This window comes from Rhineura floridana, chromosome 19, assembly GCF_030035675.1.
Source record: "Rhineura floridana isolate rRhiFlo1 chromosome 19, rRhiFlo1.hap2, whole genome shotgun sequence".
Lineage (NCBI taxonomy): Eukaryota > Metazoa > Chordata > Lepidosauria > Squamata > Rhineuridae > Rhineura > Rhineura floridana.
Window position 1 is genome coordinate 342,037 of NC_084498.1, and position 19,262 is coordinate 361,298.

A 19,262-nucleotide genomic window follows, 5' to 3' on the forward strand; every position below is an offset into this window, starting at 1 on the left:
TGTCCATGGAGGCTCAGATTTCGGCTGTGAGCCGGGCAGCTTGGTACCAATTACATCTCATACGGAGGCTGCAACCCTACCTCCCTATTCATCAGCTCCCACTGGTGGTACACGCCCTGGTCACCTCTCGATTAGACTACTGCAATGCGCTCTACGTGGGGTTACCCTTGAAAATGGTCCGGAAACTACAACTGGTGCAGAATGCGGCGGCTCGGTTGCTTACAAACAGCCGCTGCCGTGATCACATCACGCCAGTATTATTTCACCTACATTGGCTGCCAGTTGTTTTCCGGGCCCAATTCAAGGTGTTGGTATTAACCTTTAAATCCCTATACGGTCTCGGCCCAGTTTATCTGAAGGAGCGCCTCCAGTACCACAAATTAAGCCGCCCAACCAGATCAGCCACACAGGGCCTTCTCTCAGTCCCACCAACGAAAACAGCTAGGTTGGTAGGGACTAGAGAGAGGGCATTTTCAGTGGCGGCCCCCACTCTCTGGAACTCCCTCCCATTCGATCTTCGCCATGCCCCTTCCCTGGATATATTTCGCCGGGCATTAAAAACTTGGCTTTTTGGACAGGCCTTCAGGAATTCCGGGGAGGGCTAACTTTTTTGGGATATTTTATTATCTATTGATCGCCCTAACTGATTTCATGCTGCTGTGATTAATGATCGTTCTGATTTTATTGTATTTTATCTGTATTGTATTGTAATTTACTGAATTTTAGTTTGTACGTCGCCTAGAGTGGCTTCGGCCAGATAGGCGACACAAAAATTAAATTTATTATTATTATTATTATTATTATTATTATTATTTCCACCACAGGCTGAACTTATTGTTGATGTGTGTAAGAATATAGATGTTCCTGCACCTTCCTTTAGTCTTCTTCAACAACCGAACATACTTATATCTTGTTTTGTGTGCATCCATGTTTCACTGAATTGCAATGACAAAAAGGGAATAGAATTAAAACGATTGTCACACACTCGCTGGGTGTGTCAGATTACATGTTTAGCTGTAAAATCAACACTTCCTATAATTTTATTGCTTCTGATTACAAGCAGTAATGAATCAAATTCTGAAAGAAGTATAGAGGCTTTTAGCATTCTAAACCAAATAGATTTGGGCTTTGTGTTTTGCCTGAATATTTTTACTGAAGTGCTTCTTGAACTAACAGTGCTATCAGATTATTTGCAAAAATCAGATTGTGATGTAGCTCAAGTTTGGGTCCTTGTTAATTCTCTGATTTATAAAATTGCAAGATCTCAGGGATCAGAAGGAAAATTTCAGTAAAATTATAGTAGATGTAAGGATGTTTGCGGAAGAAAATTCAAGCAAAATCCGAACTAAATAAAACAGACTATGGATCTGAAGCAGAACTTTCCCTTCTTGGAGAACTTAAACTGTCTTTCAGTGAACTCCAGACTGTGCGCTATAGTCATTGCAATACCTCCATTAAGTGCTGGATGTGAATTAACTGTTTAATGTCTGTAGGAAATTAAGATCTACCTGAGGAGCAGTATGGGCAATAAATGCCTGAGTAACCTTTGCTATCCTGGCAATCGAAAATAAACTATCAGAAGCCCTGGCACATGAAACTATTGCTAATTATTTTGCAGAAGTGCACAAGAATCACTGTATTCAACTTCTTTAGCTCTGCAGATTCTTCTGTTCCCTCTAATGATCCAGCCTTTCCCAAGCAGTGTGCCTCCAGATGTTGTTGGACCACAACTCCCATCAGCCTCAGATAGCATTGCCAACGGTCAGGAAAGATGGGAATTGTGGTCCAACAACATCTGGAGGCACACTGGTGGGGCAATGAATCAGTCAGCGATGGCTAGTTATTTATTCATTTCCTTTCACTTATATCCTGCCTTTCGTTCATCAAGGGACCCAAAGTAGCATACACGTGATTTCCAAGCGGTCCCCACCCAGGCCCTGCCCAGACCCGGCCTACTGAGCTTCGGCGAGGTGGCAGCCTCCACCGGCTCCCGCTCCCTCGGTGCTGAGGGTGGAGCACGCTTCCTCTTACGCCGGTTCCAGGGGGTCTCCACCGCTCTCTTCTGAAAATGGGGTGGGGGGCACACGATGCCAGTCGAACCCTGCCCCTTCTTACTGTGCCCCCCGGTGGGAGTAGCTGCAGCGCGGTTTCGTTTTAATGCAGCTTCAAAGCGATTTCGCAGCTGATGGGCAGGTCAGCCCGTTCCCCCTGCAGGGAGGCCAGTGGAAACGCTTTGCTGCAGGCGGCCAGTGGCCCCCGCCTGAAGGAGCGTCCACATGCCGGTCCTGCCTGCGCGGCTTCAACGCGGCTGTTTGCTCAAGCAAGCCTCCGTCTGCTTTGCAGGCCAAGGAAACATGTCTGAAAGCCGCTTCACGGACTGACATGATAATGTGGTCACTACACGCTATATGTGAAAAAGGGCCGACATGAAATCCGTGTCTGGCTGACTTCAGGGGGAAATAAAATGCCGTTAGGCGGGAGGGCAGCCGCATTTTCCCTTCCTTCCGAGGGCCGCTCTGAGCTGCGGCTGGCTCCAAAGGAGGCCCGGCCCAGGCACCTCCGCCGGGCACCGCGCCCCCTCCCTCCCTGCGGGGGAGCGGGGCAGGGGCTTCTCCCCCGGCCCTGGGCGGCGGAGGGGGATGGAGGGGCGCCTCAGTCTCCCCCATGCAGTTTGGGAAACTTTGTTACTGCAGTTACGGGAGGGGAGTTGGGGAGGGCCTTCGTGGGGCGGAGTCCCCCTGCCCTCCTTCCCGTCCTGCCTCCCTCCCTCCGCGCAGCGTCGGACCCCGAAGATGGCGCCGCCGGGATCGGCCCGGGACTGGAACCGCAGGCGGCCCGGCTGAGCGAAGGAGGCGTCGCCGTCGCCCTGAGGGAGCGGGCGGCCCCAGCAGCGCCGGGAGCAGCGCCACCCACCCGCCCTGCCTCGCGCCAGGGCCGCGCGGGGCCTCCATGGAGCCACAGGGGCCGCGCAGCGTCAGGCGGTGGGGTCGGGGCGTCGTCGGAGGGGAGCGGGGCCGCGGCCCCCAGCAGCCGCTTCTGGCCCGGGTGAGCGGCAGCCGGCTGACGCGAGCGCATACAGCGAGAAAGGCGATATGCGGGTCCTTCCTTCCGTCCGCCCGCCAGGCGGGGTGGGCCAGTTCGTGCGCTCTCTGCCACCCACCCTCGGGGGTGCCCGGGCTTCAGTTTGCGGGCCACCGAGTCTCCCCCTCCCCCTCCGGGATGGCGGCGCCCCTTTCGGGGCCGGGCTGGGCGCCTCGGGCAGGCGACAGGCGCCCTCGCGGGCGGATCGTTTGAATGCGCCCCTCAGGGGCCCCGACACTTTCAGGCCGGAGGGAGGGAAGAGCCGGCCCAGGTCGGTGGACGGGAGTCCCTCTCCGGAGTTGGAGCCGCGGTTGGAAAGGGGCTCCGGGCGGGGGGGAGAGAGAAAGGTGCACGCGGAACCTGCAGCGCCCTTGGCCCGCGGAGGCGGAGGGGCCCGGGCGCGCTGGGGCTCCGGGAGGGCGAGGGGCCAGGGCGCCCCGCCCGCGGGAAGGGGGAGGAGCGTTGCCATGGAGGCCCGGAGAGTGGATGCGCTTTGCAGCTCCGCCCGCCCGGCCCCGACGCCGGCTCCATCTTCTCCGGGCTGCCGGCGTGGCTTGGCCGCGGGTGCGTTGGCGCCGAGGGCTCGCCGGAGGCGGAGTCCCCTATTCCTTGCGGGCATCCTTGGACTTGCGGACGCCAGGGCGACCCTGGATCGGGAGAAAGCCCCCAGGAGCGTGGAGGGGAAGAGAGCGCCTGCTGCCGGCCCGGCGGTGGCTGGGGCCCTGCCCTGGCAAGGTCTGGCGCACGGCCCGGCCTCCGCCTCTTCCCGGTTTATTTTCAGTTACCTTTCAACTGGGGTGTTCCGCAGAGGTCTTGGGAGCCTCAGTATACCGCGCACATGAGACGTTTGTAAGATAGGCGTTTGTGGTGGTGGTTATGTGCCTCTAAGTCGACTACGACTTATGGCGACCCTATGAATGAGGGACCTCCAAGAGCATCTGTCATGAACCACCCTGTTCAGATCTTGTAAGTTCAGGCCTGTGGCTTCAATCGATCTATTGTTTGGCCTTCCTCTTTTTCTACTCACTTCTGTTTTCCCCAGCATTTCTAGGGAATCCTGTCATCTCATGATGTGTCCAAAGTATGATACCCTCAGTTTCACCATTTTAGCTTCTAGTGATAGTTCTATATATTATATTATATTGTTGTTGTTGTTATACGCCTTCAAGTTGACTATGACTTATGGTGACCCTATGAATGAGGGACCTCCAAGAGCATCTGTAATGAACCACCCTGTTCAGATCTTGTAAGTTCAGGTCTGTGGCTTCCTTTATGGAATCAATCCATCTCTTGTTTGGCCTTCCTCTTTTTCTACTCCCAGTTTTTCCCCAGTTTTTTCATCATTTTAGCTTCTAGTGACAGTTCTGGTTTAATTTGTTCTAACACCCAATTATTAGTATTTTTCGCAGTCCATGGTATGCGCAAAGCTCTCCAACACCACATTTCAAATGAGTTGATTTTTCTCTTACCCGCTTTTTTCACTGTCCAACTCTCACATCCATACACAGAGATCAGGAATACCATGGTCTGAATGATCCTGACTTTAGTATTCAGTTATTCATCTTTGCATTTGAGGACTTTTTCTAGTTCTCTCATAGCTGCTCTCCCCAGTCCTAGCCTTCTTCTGATCTCTTGACTATTGTCTCCAGTATGGTTAATGACTGTGCCAAGGCATTGATAATTATCCATAGGTGTTAGGTAGGTAAAAAACCGAAGCCAACTTTTACTCTCTTTTTTCCCACCATGCTCCCATCAGATCAAGTTGAAGTGTTTGGTGATAGTTGCGCGGTGAGGTGGGCTTGTTTGACAGCATCCTTGTGGGAAAAGAGAGACACTCCCACCCCAGCCACCCCCGTGTTTGTCAATTTGCTATACAATCCTGTGTACTGTTCTCTCCCCCCCCCCATTTCTTCTGCTTGTGTTGCATCTGCCCCGCTGGATGGGGCGGATGGGAGTTGTAGTCCACCAATAACTGGGGGAAGGGGGACACTGCTCCGTAGTGGCAGTGGCATGAGCCAATGGAGTTTTCAGACTTCCTAGCTTGCTGGCAGAGGAAGGCAAGAAGCTGCCCTTTAACCAGCCAGTTGAGTATTATCTACTTGGATTGGCGAGGCGCTCCAGCACCTTTGGCAGAGGGAGGCTTTCCTGTCACCTGCTGCTTGTTAGCTGGCAATGCCTGGGGTTGAGCTTGGAGCTGTCCATGTGCAAAGCATGTGCTGTGCCCTTGGCACATGTCTGGATGCTCTGACCAGATGACCCTTGACGTGGGCACAGTTTGCATGTTTCTCTATTCAGCAAGAGCTGCTGTTCTCCGTGCAGATTGATACCCGTGTCTTTATGTTCTTGGTACTTAATTGGTTAATAAAGAGCTTGTTGAGAAGATACTGTCTCTTCTGTACGGTCAGATAGAAGAAAGGAGAATGTGAGGGCCATTTGCTGAAATCCTGAACAGCTCTAGATAGCTTAAATGAATAAAATAATAATAGAAGTGTTATTATTAGGCATTGAATGCAATTTAGTTGGCACTTCCCAGCTGGGGGCAACTGTCTCCTGCTAGAGCCTATTTTATCACTCTACGCTTGGAAGCTTCATCTTCCTAGAGAGCTACCCGTCTTTTGGAGGCCCTTTGAAGAGCAAGGATGAGAGTTCTGCTGCTGAGCATGGAGCTGTGGATGGTTTTCTTTTCTTTTGTGGCCTGATGACAAAGAAATCTCTTCGTGCTTTAAAAATGCAACAAACTTGAGCTGCTATTATGTTGAATAGCAGTAGATCCTAGTGAGGTGTCCGGAGCACAGTCTTGTCCTGTTTTGTTAGATGAGCTTCAGTTGGTTCAACTCGAGGACGTGGACAAGGTGCTTGGACAGGTACGTGCAACCACTTCGGTACTGGATCCTTGCCCCTCCTGGCTGATAAAAACTAGCAGGAATGGAACAGGTAGCTGGGCCAAGGAAGTGATAAATGCCTCTTTACGAGAGGGAGTGGTCCCGGGCTGTCTGAAAGAGGCAGTGGTGAGACCACTCCTGAAAAAGCCTTCCTTGGACCCAGACAATTTTAACAGCTACAGGCCAGTGGCGAATGTTCCATTCCTGGGCAAGGTCTTGGAACGGGTGGTTGCTGGCCAGCTCCAGGCGCTATTGGATGAAACTGATTATCTAGATCCATTTCAATCGGGTTTTAGGCCCGGTTTTGGCACTGAGACAGCCTTGGTCGCCCTGTACGATGACCTATGTCGGGAAAGAGACAGAGGGAGTGTAACTCTGTTGATTCTCCTTGATCTCTCAGCGGCTTTTGATACCATCGACCATGGTATCCTTCTGGAGAGGCTCGCGGAGTTGGGAGTTGGAGGTACTGCTTGGCAGTGGTTCCGCTCCTACTTGGCGGGTCGTCTCCAGAAGGTAGTGCTTGGGGAACATTGCTCGACACCGCGGGCTCTCCAATATGGGGTCCCGCAGGGGTCAGTTTTGTCCCCCCCTGCTTTTTAATATCTACATGAAGCCGTTGGGAGAGGTCATCAGGAGTTTTGGAGTGCGTTGTCATCAGTATGCTGATGACACGCAGCTCTACTTCTCCTTTTCATCTTCTTCAGGTGAGGCTGTCGATTTGCTGAACCGTTGCCTGGCCTCGACAATGGACTGGATGAGAGTTAACAAACTGAAGCTCAATCCAGACAAGACTGAGATGCTGTTGGTGGACGGGTTCTCTGATCGGATGGTGGATATATACCCTGTCCTGGACGGGGTTACACTCCCCCTAAAGGACCGGGTTCGTAGTCTGGGAGTCTTTTTAGACTCTTCCCTCTCACTTGAGGCTCAAGTAGCCTCGGTGGTTAGGAATGCGTTTTACCAACTTCGGTTGGTAGCCCAGCTACGTCCCTATTTGAGTAAAGAGGACCTTACATCAGTGGTACATGCTCTGGTAACCTCACGTTTGGATTACTGTAATGCGCTTTACGTAGGGCTACCTTTGAAGACAGTTCGGAAGCTACAACTAGTGCAAAATGCGGCGGCCAGATTGCTGACAAGGACCAAGCGGTCCGAGCATATAACACCTGTTCTGGCCAGCTTGCACTGGTTGCCAATATGTTTCCGGGCTAGATTCAAAGTGTTGGTATTAACCTATAAAGCCTTATACGGTGCGGGACCACGATACCTTGCGGAACGCCTCTTCCGATATGAACCGGCCCGTGCACTGCGTTCTGCTACGAAGGCCCTCCTCCGGGTTCCAACTCACAGGGAGGCCCGGAGGGTGATGACAAGATCTAGGGCCTTCTCAGTGGTGGCCCCCGAACTATGGAACAGTCTCCCTGAGGAAGTACGCCTGGCGCCGACTCTGCTTTCCTTCCGGCGCCAGGTCAAAACCTTCCTATTCTCTGAAGCATTTTAAGTTACACTGATTTAATTTTAATAATGTTTATTGTATTGTTGATTGTATTTTAATATTATTTTGTTATTCATTGTATTTTTATACTATTTTATGTTCACCGCCCAGAGAGCTATCGCTAGTCGGGCGGTATGTAAATTTAATAAATAAATAAAAAATAAATAAAATTGAATCAAGAAATTCCAATTCACAGGGAGACAAACACTGTATAAAGCACAAACATTCAGTGAAATCCAGGATTCTGGCCAAGTCCAGTTTCACAGGTTCTTCTTCAGACACCTGTTCAGCACAATCTCTTAACTCTGTCTTATTAACTGTAAAAATATGAGCACATTCCCCATAGGAGGTTACACATTTGCACATAAGCATACATAATCCTGTCATCTTAGCTTCTGAATATATCTTTCTGCTATTTTCTCTCTTTTTGTAGGCAGCAAATTGCTGTTTTGTTTCCAACATAGTGTGGATTTCATTGGATGTTTGTAATTTCAAAGTTTCACTGCAGTTGCTTTTGCCTTTTTGAATTAGTTACTTTGTAGTTAGATCTGTTTTTGTTACCCAGCCTTTCTTTTGTTTCCCTTAATATGTATATAATTTGTATTGTTTATATGCAGTTGTGTTTTTTATAGCATTTGTCTTATTGGTGTTTATACAACTGCTGCCTTGGTGTGTGTTTTTCCAAGTCCCCCTGATTCCACCAGGATGCTGAGGTCGGCACTCTGTGGGCCCCCAGTCATCCATGCAGGTGTAGAGGGTTGTCTGATCCGCATTGATGACATTATCAGAGTTTACAGATCTTGTGCTTTTCTCGGAATTGAGGCACTCAGAGTAGGAGGAAAAGTGCTTTGGTGGGGAAAGGAATGTCTCCCCAGGGGAACCACCCATTCCCCACCACAATCAGGGGACATTAACATTCAAGGCTGAAATCTTAAAGCTATCTGTGGACAACGATGATTGAGTCTTAAGCCTTGCCTTTGCTCAGATCGTCTGCTTTGCCAACCCCTGAAACAGCCAGTAAAACTTGGAAGCTTACCCGGTGCTTTCTGGATATTAATTGGTCTTCGTAAAATAGATTCTTCTATTGACTTTATGAATTTTGTTCTATTGAATCACTACAACTGCTTGGTTTTGATCCACCTTGGATAGCACTAAATTGCCTTAGAAGTGAATTTTAGAAAATGCTCATCCAGCCCTCCTCCCTCCCTTTAACCCTTAGATAGAATCATAGAATAGTAGAGTTGGAAGGGGCCTACAAGGCCATTGAGTCCAACCCATTGGTTACCCCATTTGCGTTTTAAATTATTTTGCTCCAATCTCCAGCTTTACCCAATACAAGACCTTTTTTGTATTTCTTTACTGAGCCTCAATTCCACAGTGAAGTGTGGGGAATAACCATGTTTTTGGTATGATAGTGTGCGCCGCTGTGTCTGATATCCCTAGACTAGGAAGAGAGGAGATTTGATTAGATAATAGCTTATTTCTTTTGGTCCTTCCTTCCAATGAATTCCTCTTTATAGGGGAAGAGAATCTGAACTCTTGAGAAGCAAAGCTTGGGAGTTGTTGCAGGCACCGTAATTGGCTGGGAGACCAGCAGCTTTCTCTGGTTCCTGTGGAGGCAAGCAGGCAGTTGACCTGGGCCTGCCAGGTGTGTGTTTAACCTGGAACTTGTAGCAAGCACTGGTGCTTGTACTAATAAGTGGTGACTGTGGTATGGGAGTAGATGACAGAGGCACCATCAGGGAGCCCCCATCTCTGCTTGCTGAAGCCAATGAAAGGCTGGTCCTGCTTGCCGCAGACTAGGGACGTGGAAGAGGGGGCACTCTTGGGGTGATTGAGGCTGCTGCTGTTGGATTTTGGTAAGAGGGGCTCGCCTGCTGTTGAGGTCTCTTAACAAGGAGTCCAGTTTTGTCTTTGTCTTCTGAAGAAGGAAGCTGACTAATCCCTGACAGAGCTTTTGATCAAGTTTGACCTCAGGCTCTGCCTTTGCTGCCAGCGGAGTGAGAACTTTAGGCCACAGTTGCTCATGGTGCTGCCTCCTGTGCACTCATCCTGCAGCAGCTTTGGGGCAGTGTTGGCCTTCATTTTTAAATGTCATATTTGCACTTAAATAATCGGCATAATTTGGTTTAGCAAGCCCAGCCAGGTTCCCGCAGTACTTGGTGGTGTCCTGGTGAAAGGGAGACAAGAGAGGCTTGCTGACTTTTGCAAAGGGGCAACTCTCTTTCACCCCCATGTTCATAGGACATAGACCTTCTCAATCTTATGTGTGGCCTTCATATTCAGAGAAGGCAGGAAGAGACTGAGGTATCTGGGTGTTTGGACAGGTTGAAGCCAACATTGTTTACTCTATTTGAGGAGGAGTTAGAGTAGGACAGTGATGCCATCCAGAAGAAATAATTGTTTTGCCGTGGATAATCTTCCTTTGGCAGCTTGTAGACTTTTGTCAGAGTCATAAATGAGAGTTTGTCCCTTACTGAAGCAGGAATGCCTGGTGGCCTCTCAAATGAATGCTGAGTGAAATTAAGTTTGTGCTTCGTAGGAGCATTAGCAGCTCTCTCAGCTTAATGAGCTAAAGTCATAAACATATGCTAGAGAGAAGCCCTTTGTGAGCCTGCACAGTAGTGATGACTTTAATTCCAGTCAAACCTGTGTATATTGGTGATTTGCTTGCCTGTTACACCCCTTAGCTTTGCATGTACTAATATGTGTGTGATATTTTTTAGGATGGTGTTACAGTAGTGTTGCAAAGAGAACATTATGCTCTTGACAGCTGACTTTTTTCTCATGCAAGAAAAGTATTTGTATTGCATTGGAAACAGCTGAAAGAATATGCGGCAGTAACAGGGTGGTGGTGGCAAGAAATAAATATTGCTATTCCTTGAGCCAACCGTTTTGATGGATTTAGATAGTTTCCCATGGTAGCAGCTCCAGGTGTCCAGTTTGGGAGAAGGGGGGGCAGCGTTAATGCAACTGTGTGCAAAACTGCCAGCCTCAGCATAGTTCTGTGCTGGGTGGCTAATCCGACTGGCGGGTTTGATCCTAACGGGAAAGGTCCTTTGCTGTCCCTTGTAGGTTGGTCTCTGGGAGAAAGTAAGCACCCCTTTGCCTGCTGCTTGTCTTTTTAAGCCACAGATGAAGCAAACTGCTGCTTAACAGCTGAAGACTCAGTCGGTGTTGATTGGTCTGTGACTGGGCTTTTGGGGCTTGTGCACTGGCCAGAGACTTTCATGTGGTTGCAGTAATAAACAACCAAGGCTTGCAATATGATTTAGTAGTATGACTTGATAAGCTGATAGCAATTGTGTCTTTCTTCTTAATACGTAACAGTAAATGCAGTTATTGCTGCTTGTTCTAGTTGATACTTTGGATGAATACCTCCTCTTCTCTCTCATTTTGTTCATTTGCAGATTTCTCTGTTTGGGTCCAAAAACCTTGAAGGAAGAAGCCCTGATGGCCCCATGCTGAGTAAGGCTGAGTTTGTTGAGAAAGTTCGCCAGAGCAACCAGGCCTGCCATGAGGGCAACTTCCCCAAGGCCATTGCACTCTATAGTGAAGCTCTGGGAGTTGATCCTCAGAACTGTATCCTGTATAGCAACCGCTCTGCGGCGTACATGAAGACCCAGCAATACAGCCAAGCCCTGGATGATGCCATCAAAGCCCGTCTCCTGAACCCCAAATGGCCAAAGGTAGGGAAACCCAGCTGACTCTCACAAATTTGTCAATGCCTGTGCTTGGCACCTGAGGCTCCATTTGTAGAGGGCAATGGAGAACTAGACATGCTGTGTTGTGCTTGAAAGCAGCTGGCACATTTGTCTTTCCTGGCTGGTTTCCTTCCCGCATTGTGGGAGAGCAGGGCTGTGTGTTCTGTCCCTGTAGCAAGGCTTCTTTTAATGTGCAGCTAGACACGTTTTGTGCAGTGTGAAAAAAATTGTGCAGTGTGAAAATCTTTTTGTGCAGTTGATCATATGGGATTTAATAAGGACCTCGGTAATTTCTAAAAAAGGAAATAGATGAAAAAAGGATAAAAAGAAATACAAAATGAAGATAAATACTGGATCCTTTCAAATCTTCATAACCGTATACCACTGGTCAGTGCTTTTTCGGTAAAAAAAAATGAGGTTCCTGTACTCATATACTGATGAAAGTACTGTGGGTGCCAGCACAAAATGGCTGTTGACATGGGCAGCAAAAAAACAGGTGTAGGTACACAAAAAAAGGCCCTACTAGTAGTATATTATGGGACAAATTACTTGACTAGTTTTGGGGGTGGACACTGTGCCGTCTGCTTGTGCAGAAGGAAAACAAAGCTTAGAATAAACCCTGTCCTGTAGCCATCCTTTCTATTGAGGAAGGTTGGGTTGCCCCCTCCTCTGACCCCTGACATGGCTGCCCTCAAACTTCTGAAGTCCCATTGGATGCGACACACACTTTTCCAAGCCCTGTACATACTTGGGGCATTTGTAACTCTTCCTTAGCCCTCCGAAGAGCCGGTTGGTACAGTTTCCATCTGGCTCCTAGGTGAGCTGCCCTCGGGAGAGTTTCTAGGAGCAGGCCTGCTTAAGGTCATCATGTGCCTTCAGACCCCTTTAGGAAGGGCTCTAAACACCTGCTTTGGCATTGACTCTTGGGAAGGGGTCCCAACTAAAGTGTATTTTTTATTTTATTTATTTTTAAAACTTATATACCGCCCGACTAGCAATATGGATTTCCATTTAGCTGCTGAATAAAGAGGCCAGTTCTCGACCTCCTTGGTTGACAGCCATGCTGCCTATTTGCCCACAAAGTGAAATTGGGGCCCAGTGTCATGCTGCCACTTATAGCTGTGGTCAGCCAGGCTCCAGGTGAGCAAGGGGCTGTCCTTCTCCAGCCGTTCTTCTCCCCCCAACCGCCTGCTCCTTCCAAGCACGGAGCCAAAGGTCTCGCTGATGGGCTGAGCTCTTGATCAGAGAGACCTTGCTGTGGTTTCCATTCCTTCATTCTTTCTTTCTTTTAATATACGAAAATATTTCTTTATGCTCTCCCTCTGAATGAATAGAAAGAGTGAAAAATTCAATGTTATTACCCTAATCCTTCAACAGCTAAAGCAACAACACACGCACGAAGGCGGATGTGCCCCGTTTTCCTCCCTCCCACCTCTTGGTTCCCACCACCATTTCTCTGCCCTTTCTGGTCATTTTGAAGCCAGTGGGAAGGGAAGGGAGAGAATCCCATTGCTGGGGGACATTGGAAGCTCCCCCTGCTGGGCCCAGCACCGGCTCTCCCCCCACTTCTCTCCTGCCAGCCCTGCCCTTCCAGCCGGACCTGGTGCGCAGCATCACGCTCAGAGAGGCTGCGCCTCCATCCTCCCTAGCTGGGATGTGTCTCTTGCTTGGTCATTCTTGCTCATTGACTGCTGCCCCCCTGCCCTGCATGCGGCACCCCTCCTCCTTCCGGTGGGCAAGGTGCACCCCTTCCCAGTCCTGCCTCCAGTGACTGCTCCACTGCCTCCAGCCCCACACCCAGCGCCTCCTAATGCCTGCCGTGGCAGCTTCTGATGCAGAGGGCAGCTGTCTAGCAAAGGCTCAGTTAACGCGGGTTGAACTCTGGGGACTCAGTGAAGGGTGTTCACCTCCACCCTCCTGGCTTGTCCATAGCGCTGCTGCGATTATTGCAATGCTATTTTTTCTCTCCCCCAAAAGTTGGATTTTGTAAGTGCCAAAAAGGAAAAAAAAACACCAAAAAAATCCCCCGCACAGGATCAGGATTGTATGCTGACAACATTGTGTAGATCCCCTAAAAAAAAGTGAGTGAACAAAGCATTTATTTATTTATTTTATTATACTTGTATACTGCCCTATAGCTGAAGCTCTTTGGGCGGTTTACAATAACTAAAAACATTAAAACAAATAAAACAATTTAAAACACAATTTTAAAATTTAAACAGTATAAAACACATGCTAAAATGCCTGGGAGAAGAGGAAAGTCTTGACCTGGCGCAGAAAAGATAACAGCGTTGGCGCCAGGCGCACCTCATCACTAAGATAATTCCATAATTTGGGGGCCACCACTGAGAAGGCCCTCTCCCTTGTTGCCACCCTCCGAGCTTCCCTTGGAGTAGGCACCCAGAGGAGGGCCTTTGATCTTGACTGTAGTGTACGGGTGAGTTCATATCAGGAGAGGCATTCCATCAGGTATTGTGGTTCCAAGCCATGTAAGGCTTTATAGGTCAAAACCAGCACCTTGAATCGAGCTCGGAAACATAGAGGCAGCCAGTGCAAGCGGGTCAGAATTGGTTTTATATGTTTGGACCGTCTGGTCCCTGTTACGAATCTGGCCGCTGCATTTTGCACAAGCTGCAGTTTCCGAACCGTCTTCAAAGGCAGCCCCACGTAGAGTGCATTGCAGTAATCTAATTTGGAGGTTACCAGAGCGTGGACAACTGAAGCCAGGTTATCCCTGTCCAGATAGGGACGTAGTTGGGCCACCAGCTACCTGAGCCTCAAGTGACAGAGATGATTCTAGGAGAACCCCCAAGCTACAAACCTGCTCTTTCAGGGGGATAGCAACCCCATCCAGGACAGGTTGGACATCCACCATCCAGTCAGAAGAACCACCCACTAGCAGCATCTCAGTCTTGTCTGGATTGAGCCTCAGTTTATTAGCCCTCATCCAGTCCATTGTCGCAGCCAGGCACCGGTTCAGCACATTGACAGCCTCACCTGAAGAAGATGAAAAGGAGAAATAGAGCTGTGTGTCATCAGCATACTGATGGCAACGCACTCCAAAGCTCCGGATGACCGCACCCAATGGTTTCATGTAGATGTTGAACAGCATGGGGGACAGAACTGACCCCTGCGGAACCCCATACTGGAGAGTCCAGGGTGCCGAGCAATGTTCCCCAAGCACCACCTTCTGGAAGCGACCTGCCAAGTAGGAGCGGAACCACTGCAATGCAGTACCTCCCACTCCCAACTCAGCCAGTCTCCCCAGAAGGATACCATGGTTGATGGTATCGAAAGCCGCTGAGAGATCAAGGAGAATCAGCAGAGTCACACTCCCCCTGTCTCTCTCCCGACAAAGGTCATCATACAGGGCGACTAAGGCTGTTTCTGTGCCAAAACCAGGCCTGAAACCTGACTGAAACGGATCCAGATAATAATCGGTCTCATCCAAGAGTGTCTGGAGCTGGCCCGCAACCACTCGTTCAAGGACCTTGCCCAGGAATGGAACATTTGCTACCGGCCTATAGTTATTAAGATTGTCTGGGTCCAGGGAGGGCCACTTCAGGAGTGGTCTCACTACTGCCTCTTTCAGGCAGCCAGGGACCACCCCCTCTCGCAGAGAGGCATTAATCACCTCCCTGGCCCAGCCGGCTGTTCCATCCCTGCTAGCTTTTATTAGCCAGGAAGGGCAAGGATCCAGCACAGAAGTGGTTGCACGAACCTGTCCAAGCATCTTATCAACGTCCTCAAATAAATACTTTTATTGGTTTACCGAAAGCCTGATCCTTGGCTGGGAATACACAGACCAGAAGGGAAGGCAGGGTAATTACCAAGGCTGAAGGGAAACTGTATTATATGGTGGCAGCGGTGAAGGGAGATATTGTAACAACGTCAAGTATCCGGAGCAACCCAGGATTGTATGCTTTATAGACAAAGATACAAGGGGGTTGTGAACAGCAAGGGCACCCAGACACAAAGTAACAAGCTATAGAGAGACTGAGGCAAAGTCTCTAACAGTATTGTTTACAGGGTGTGGCTGGTGGTGCTGCCTAGCAGTGGGATTTTGAGAGATCTGTGCTAGAGCGGAGTGAGAAAAAATAAAAACGACGATCCTGACTGGTGGTGTCCTGAGGTGGTGCCTAGTGAAAGGCGGTAGCCACAAGCAGATGGGAACCTGACAGGGGGAGCCAAAGGTGGGATCGTCACAATGATCTCCTGCAAGGACTGGCCTCCATTCCTCTTTGGAAATAATCTTTTTGTACAGAGTCCAGGCCTGCTTGGTGGGCGTACTGAGGGCTGCTCTGTAGGCAAAGATCCACCTGACCCTCCTTGCCACAGGCCTCGCTGGGTAAGAGAGTGTCAGAGCTAATGAGTGGTATTGATCTCAGCACCCCGAGCAGCCTCTTCCCTTGCGTCTGCTTGCAACGGAGCTCTGAGATGGTTCAGCAGAGGAACCCCCCCCCTCCGCAGAAGCCTTTATGCTGAGAGCAATAGCCAGGGCTGTCTGTCTCACCCCCCCCCCTCCCGTGGCCTGGTCTGACTAACTGACTGACAGCAGTTTTCTTGCTGAAGGATGAAAGAGGCCTCCCACTAGGTTGGGGGCTTTTGTTTCCTTTCTGTTTTGGCAGTTTACCCATAAATGTTTGTCTGAGGCTGTGCTCGCGTTTCCATGGCAACCAGAGTGAGGTTTATTCCACTGTGGCGATATGAAGAAGATAATCCACTGTAAATAGTGGGAAACTGAGGCACCTCTGTTCTCCTCAGATGCAGGGGACTCCACACCTCTGCCCGTTATGTATGTTTCAGAGTTAAAGCGACAGGGTTGATCCTCCTTCAGGGTTTCCATTTGTCCTGTTGGGTCAGTGAGGAAAGTGGCCACATGCAGCAGGGATGGTCGTTGAGGGGCTCCCAGATCCACCCATTTTCATAATGAATTTTCCCCATCCTGTCAGTCAAAGAGCAAGTCTGTCCTCTGCAGCAGAATCTGCAGGCCCCTTTTTCTTTGTCCAAAGTGTTTACATTTTCCTCTTGCTCTGCTGTGAGGCTGACACCTTTCCAAGGAGCCTCCAATGGACAGCACTCTTTGGCACTGGATTTGGAATGAGATGGGGGCAGGCGAGTGCCAGACAAATGCATGCTTTGTACTGTCCCAGGGAAAATTAGGCATGGTGCATGTTTGGTTGAGTACGTGTGAGACTTCAAAACAATTTCTCTGCAACACTTTGGGCCGCTTAGTTTTAGGAAGAGCCTTTGTTAGCCCCCTTCTTCCCAGAGTCTATGTGTGCAAAGCCCTGCTGGTTCTGTGCATGACACTGCTTTGGCCAGACCACATTTGTCATAGGCACAGAACAGAAGAAGCCAGGTCAGCGCGTTGGACCGTCTAGCCCAGTACTGCCTGCATTGACTGGCAGGAGCTCTGCAGGGTTGGGGGGGGGACATTCCCTCTCCTTCCTGGAGATGCTGAACATGGGGCCTTCTGCATGCTCTGCCACTGGGCTGTGCTCTTCCTGTCTGGCCTCTCCTTGTGGGATTGGGAAAGGGGTGTGGCTGCGGATAGCCGGATCCTGCCCTTCTGTTCATGGCACCTGCCCGGGCCAGATTCCACCTAGCAGGATCTAACAGAGCAGCTTGGCTCCATGTGCAAACCCACGAGGCACTTCGCAGAGGGCCTTCTGCACAAGGATGATCTGCTATTAGGTTGTGAAACAAGGAATGAGGGAGAGCATCGTGTTTCTAGAAACCGGTGGAGCAGTTCTCTTCCCACATTCCTGCCACATAGCCGGTTAGTTGCTTGTGTGAAAATTCCAGTCCCTCCATTTCCTCCCTTCCTCCCCTTGCTGCCTCCGCTTCCAATAATCCCTGTGGGGAGCTGCTCCCAGGTCGCACCTTCTGCGGGATTTTGTGGGAAGGGAATAGCAGCAACCTGACAACTGTGTAGTGTGCCATGTACGTTGATGGTGTTGAATAATCAGTTTCATAGGCAAAACCAACAGGTATAGGTTACCTTGCAAGCAGTTGTGTTTGGCTTGCATTTGGAAAGCCTGTTTGTGGCGTTATGGTGGTGGGCTTTGTGTGAAGTAAGCAAAGTTGGTTGAGTAGCCTGTGAGTGATGCTAGTTGTGTCTGTGCAGGGAATCCTATGAATACTTTTGTGATAAGCCCTCCCTGCCTAATACAGCTGTCCTGGAAATGTCAGTTAGGAAGTCAGCTCCTTGGGAGGTTCTGAAAAGGCCAGGATGTCCAAGGAAATAGACACTTTTCTTTCCAATTTAAGGTTGACCTATGATGGTTCTTCTGCTGTTGGTCTAGCATGGCAACAGGTCTTTCCTATGTGCTACGTATTTTGATTTTTTTAAATTAAAGTTTGTACCACTCTATAACAGCACAAATATGAACAATCGGAAAATAAGGACGGCAAAAGAAAACAAATTAAGCACTTGATAAATCTGTCAAATTGACAAAGAAGAGATAAATCTCATAAACATTAATGATAAATCTCTAGCAAACAAGCTCAATTCATATTTTATTTATTTATTTATTTATTGTGCTTTTAGACCGCCCTTTAGCAACAAGCTCTCAGGGCGGTGTACAACAGAATAAAACCACATTAAAATACAAGTGAAAGTGGATACAATACAACTATAAAAACATTTTAAAAACAAAATTAAGACAAAAATTAAAATAAAATTACAATTACAATAGATTTAAAATTAAAATTAAATTAAAATAAAATTAATGTAATTATATTACATTTATAGTTAGTAAGAGCTCTCTTCCGAAAACTCATCAAGCCTGTATCCTGAGCCTAACTATATTAGTTAACTGTATTAGTTATTGATTGTTAATAAAACATTACAACATTTCAGCAAAGGTCAGAAAAACACAACCAGCTAAGTATAAAACACTGTGAATGCATAACTTACATTTAGTAATAATCCATAGCTTTTACTATATTCAATAAAATTCTGCCACTTTATCAAGAAATTGTCTTGGCTTTGTTTCCCTTCCTGGAGTCTAAGGAAATCTGTCAGCTTGGGCATGACCTCAAGCCCTGTCCGCTTTATTCACCTGAGTTTTGGGTGGTGTTGATTCTCCCCAGTTGTTTGCAAAAAGTATTCTTGCCGCAGCTGATGTATAAGAGACGAGGGTTGTTGTCCTGGTCTAACAGGTCATTTCCCATACTTTAATAAAAATAATAGTGGATGAAATAAGACTTCATAGCCTAGTATCCTTATTAATTTGTTTTTCCTCCAGTATTTTTGAGATTTTACTTTCTCCCACACGTGGGGAAACCCCCCCAACTTTGGGGGCATTTTCTACACATTGGTGGGCAATTAGTATTTGTATTGTATTTATCTTTACTGGGCTAATGAACAACTTAGCCATGAACTTCAAGCAATTGTCTCTTATCCTCATCTTTAAAGAGAATGTATGTACAGTTTTTCCATAGGCTTTCCCGGATTTCCAGTGGGATATTTCCACCTATATTCTGTTCTCATTTCATCATACATTCTTTCACTTGTTCAGGTTCGGTATGCTGGCAAGCTTTTGCTAGTCTGTGTCCGTTGGAATTCATAATTAATTTTTCAACTCTGTCATCTCTTATTCGCTCATGCAGTCTGAACTATTTCTCCATGGATGATCTTATCTGAAAGTACCCAGACCAAAGGGGGCTCCTGCCTTCTGCTGATTTCTAAGTACGGAATCATTGAACCTTGGACTGTAAGACTGTTAACCCTGAAAAGATTATGATCCTTCTAGATTTGGAAACCTGTTATTTTATTTGTTGTTGACTCCCATGGGGATGGACTTGGGTTCAATTGTCATTTGTACTGATAACATAACTGTAACAAAACAGATAATAAAAACTGGTTTTAACACACTGTGATTGAATCTTCTTGTTACCCCATAGTATTTCATGTAGTGGTATACCCATAATGTTCTGTTCAAAGTTTGAAATAATTGAATATGGCCTACTATCCAGTCTGTTAATCAATTTATACAATTTGTGACTTATATCAAAATTTGGGGCTCAAAGACCCTCTCTTCTTTATCATTATACAATATTGGCTTTTAATCTTGATTTTTAAAAATTCTAAAT

General features: G+C 48.1%; 1 protein-coding gene across 4 annotated transcripts in view; it reads left to right on the forward strand.

Moving 5' to 3' along the window:
- Window positions 1-2,510: 2,510 nt before the first annotated feature.
- The window catches only part of TTC28 (tetratricopeptide repeat domain 28), a 165,338-nt gene continuing 148,586 nt past the window's right edge, over window positions 2,511-19,262 (forward strand). For all 4 annotated transcript variants that reach the window (XM_061603475.1, XM_061603477.1, XM_061603476.1 and 1 more), the window contains exons 1-2: window positions 2,511-3,045; window positions 10,869-11,147. In XM_061603475.1, the coding sequence (XP_061459459.1) occupies window positions 2,665-3,045; window positions 10,869-11,147 (660 nt within the window). In that variant the 5' untranslated portion in view covers window positions 2,511-2,664. The remainder of the gene's footprint in view (window positions 3,046-10,868; window positions 11,148-19,262) is intronic.